This window comes from Raphanus sativus, chromosome 4 (assembly GCF_000801105.2).
Source record: "Raphanus sativus cultivar WK10039 chromosome 4, ASM80110v3, whole genome shotgun sequence".
In the NCBI taxonomy this organism is placed as follows: Eukaryota; Viridiplantae; Streptophyta; class Magnoliopsida; order Brassicales; family Brassicaceae; genus Raphanus; species Raphanus sativus.
Window position 1 is genome coordinate 17,021,204 of NC_079514.1, and position 1,627 is coordinate 17,022,830.

General features: G+C 37.8%; 1 protein-coding gene across 1 annotated transcript; it reads right to left on the reverse strand.

Annotated features, from left to right (window-relative positions):
• Positions 1–371: 371 nt before the first annotated feature.
• LOC108850421 (nicotianamine synthase 1-like) lies at positions 372–1,133 on the reverse strand. Its single transcript, XM_018623958.2, has one exon. It carries the CDS (start codon positions 1,131–1,133, stop codon positions 372–374), a length of 762 nt encoding a protein of 253 aa, XP_018479460.2.
• Between the last annotated feature and the right edge of the window lie 494 nt (positions 1,134–1,627).

A 1,627-nucleotide genomic window follows, 5' to 3' on the forward strand; every position in this document is an offset into this window, starting at 1 on the left:
CCACTCCTTGGATCTCAACAGATTCTCCATAAGCATTGCCCAATGCTCATAATCTCCATCAAACTTTGGAATCTTAAACTCTTTGTCACTCATTTTCACTCACTCACTCGTCTTTATCAGTTTGGATTAATGGCTCTGATATCACTTGTTAACAATAGGATCAAGAACCAAACTGAATACTGCTTTTATAAATAGAGAAAAGCTAAAAGCGATACAAGAAACAGAGCAATACGAGATGGTCTTATATATGACCTTAGGTTCGAAACAGAAAACAAACTGAACTCCTAAAAGACTGCAACTAATACGACTACTCCAACTACTCCTAGATATCAGGAGATTTTATTTGACTCATTAATAACTCAAACAAACTCCTAAAGACTTGGACAACAAGCAACGGTAACTTCATGCTTCAATATGAAAGCTCTAAGGCCATGAGCACTCCTAAGCATGAGAAGCGCTCCAGGTGCCATGTGCATCTCCAAATGCTCAATGGCTTTAACCTTTGCCTCTTTGTCCGTTCCAACCATAGCGGCCAAGAAAACAACGTCATAGCCACCTAGCATCTCCATGGTCATGTTGAGTAAGTCGGTAGTGTGGAAAATGATGCGATGGGACAGGTCAGGGTCGCGTGAGACAAGACGGGAGGCGAGAGCGTTGGCTTGAGGGTCGATGTCAATGTTATGGAACATAGTGTTTGGGAGGTGGTACTTAGCTAAAATAATGGTCGAGAGGGGCATAGGACCCGATCCCACGAACGCAATCTTCGTTGGGACACGGGCCGTGTACTGTGTTAGGAGATCGAACTCGATCTTGCTTAGGTTGAGGTAGTTGGTGTAGGTAGGGAAGATATTTATGTGGTTAAGCGGGTCTTCGAGAGATCCCCACATGGTGGAAAAGTGTTGTTCTAAACATACAACGGCTTCACTACGTAGCTTGATGAGATTGTATCTCATGTCTTGGACTTCTTGACTCATCTTTGTTACGTCGATGTCCGAGTCTGTGCGCAAGCACAAGGCCGTGAGCTGTCCGAATAAGGCATCGACTTCTTTGGATGGGCACAAGCTCTCCAGTTTTGAGATTTGGTCGTGCAAATCGGTTATTTGCTTCAGAAGGTGATTCTCTTGGGACGCCATTTCAACACTATGAGGACACTTAGATTTTAGTTTCTAGAGTTCGAAATGCTTCTGTGTTTTGGCCTAAACATCGTACAAGCCCCCTTTATATAATGACACGCATGTGGGATTCATGTCATGTGGAGATCTATTTCATTTATTTATTTCTATATGTATATATCATTCTAATATATAGTACATTTTAAGTTTCTTGAAAATATATATTGTTAAAATAGAAATACAAAATAGAAATAACCTTCAATTTTACTACTTATTTACACTAGAACTAAGTGTTTTACCCACACATTTGAGCATAATTATTTTACAAGTATTTATAAATTTATATCTTATTAATTTAAATGTTTTCGAAAATTTTAAATCAAACATCAAATTATTTATGTATGACAGTTTTTCATCAAAATATATATGCTTATTACTAAGTCAAAATTTGTAAAATACTCACATTTTTTAAACATATCTCTTTAATTAATATATATTCATGAAATGTTTTATCT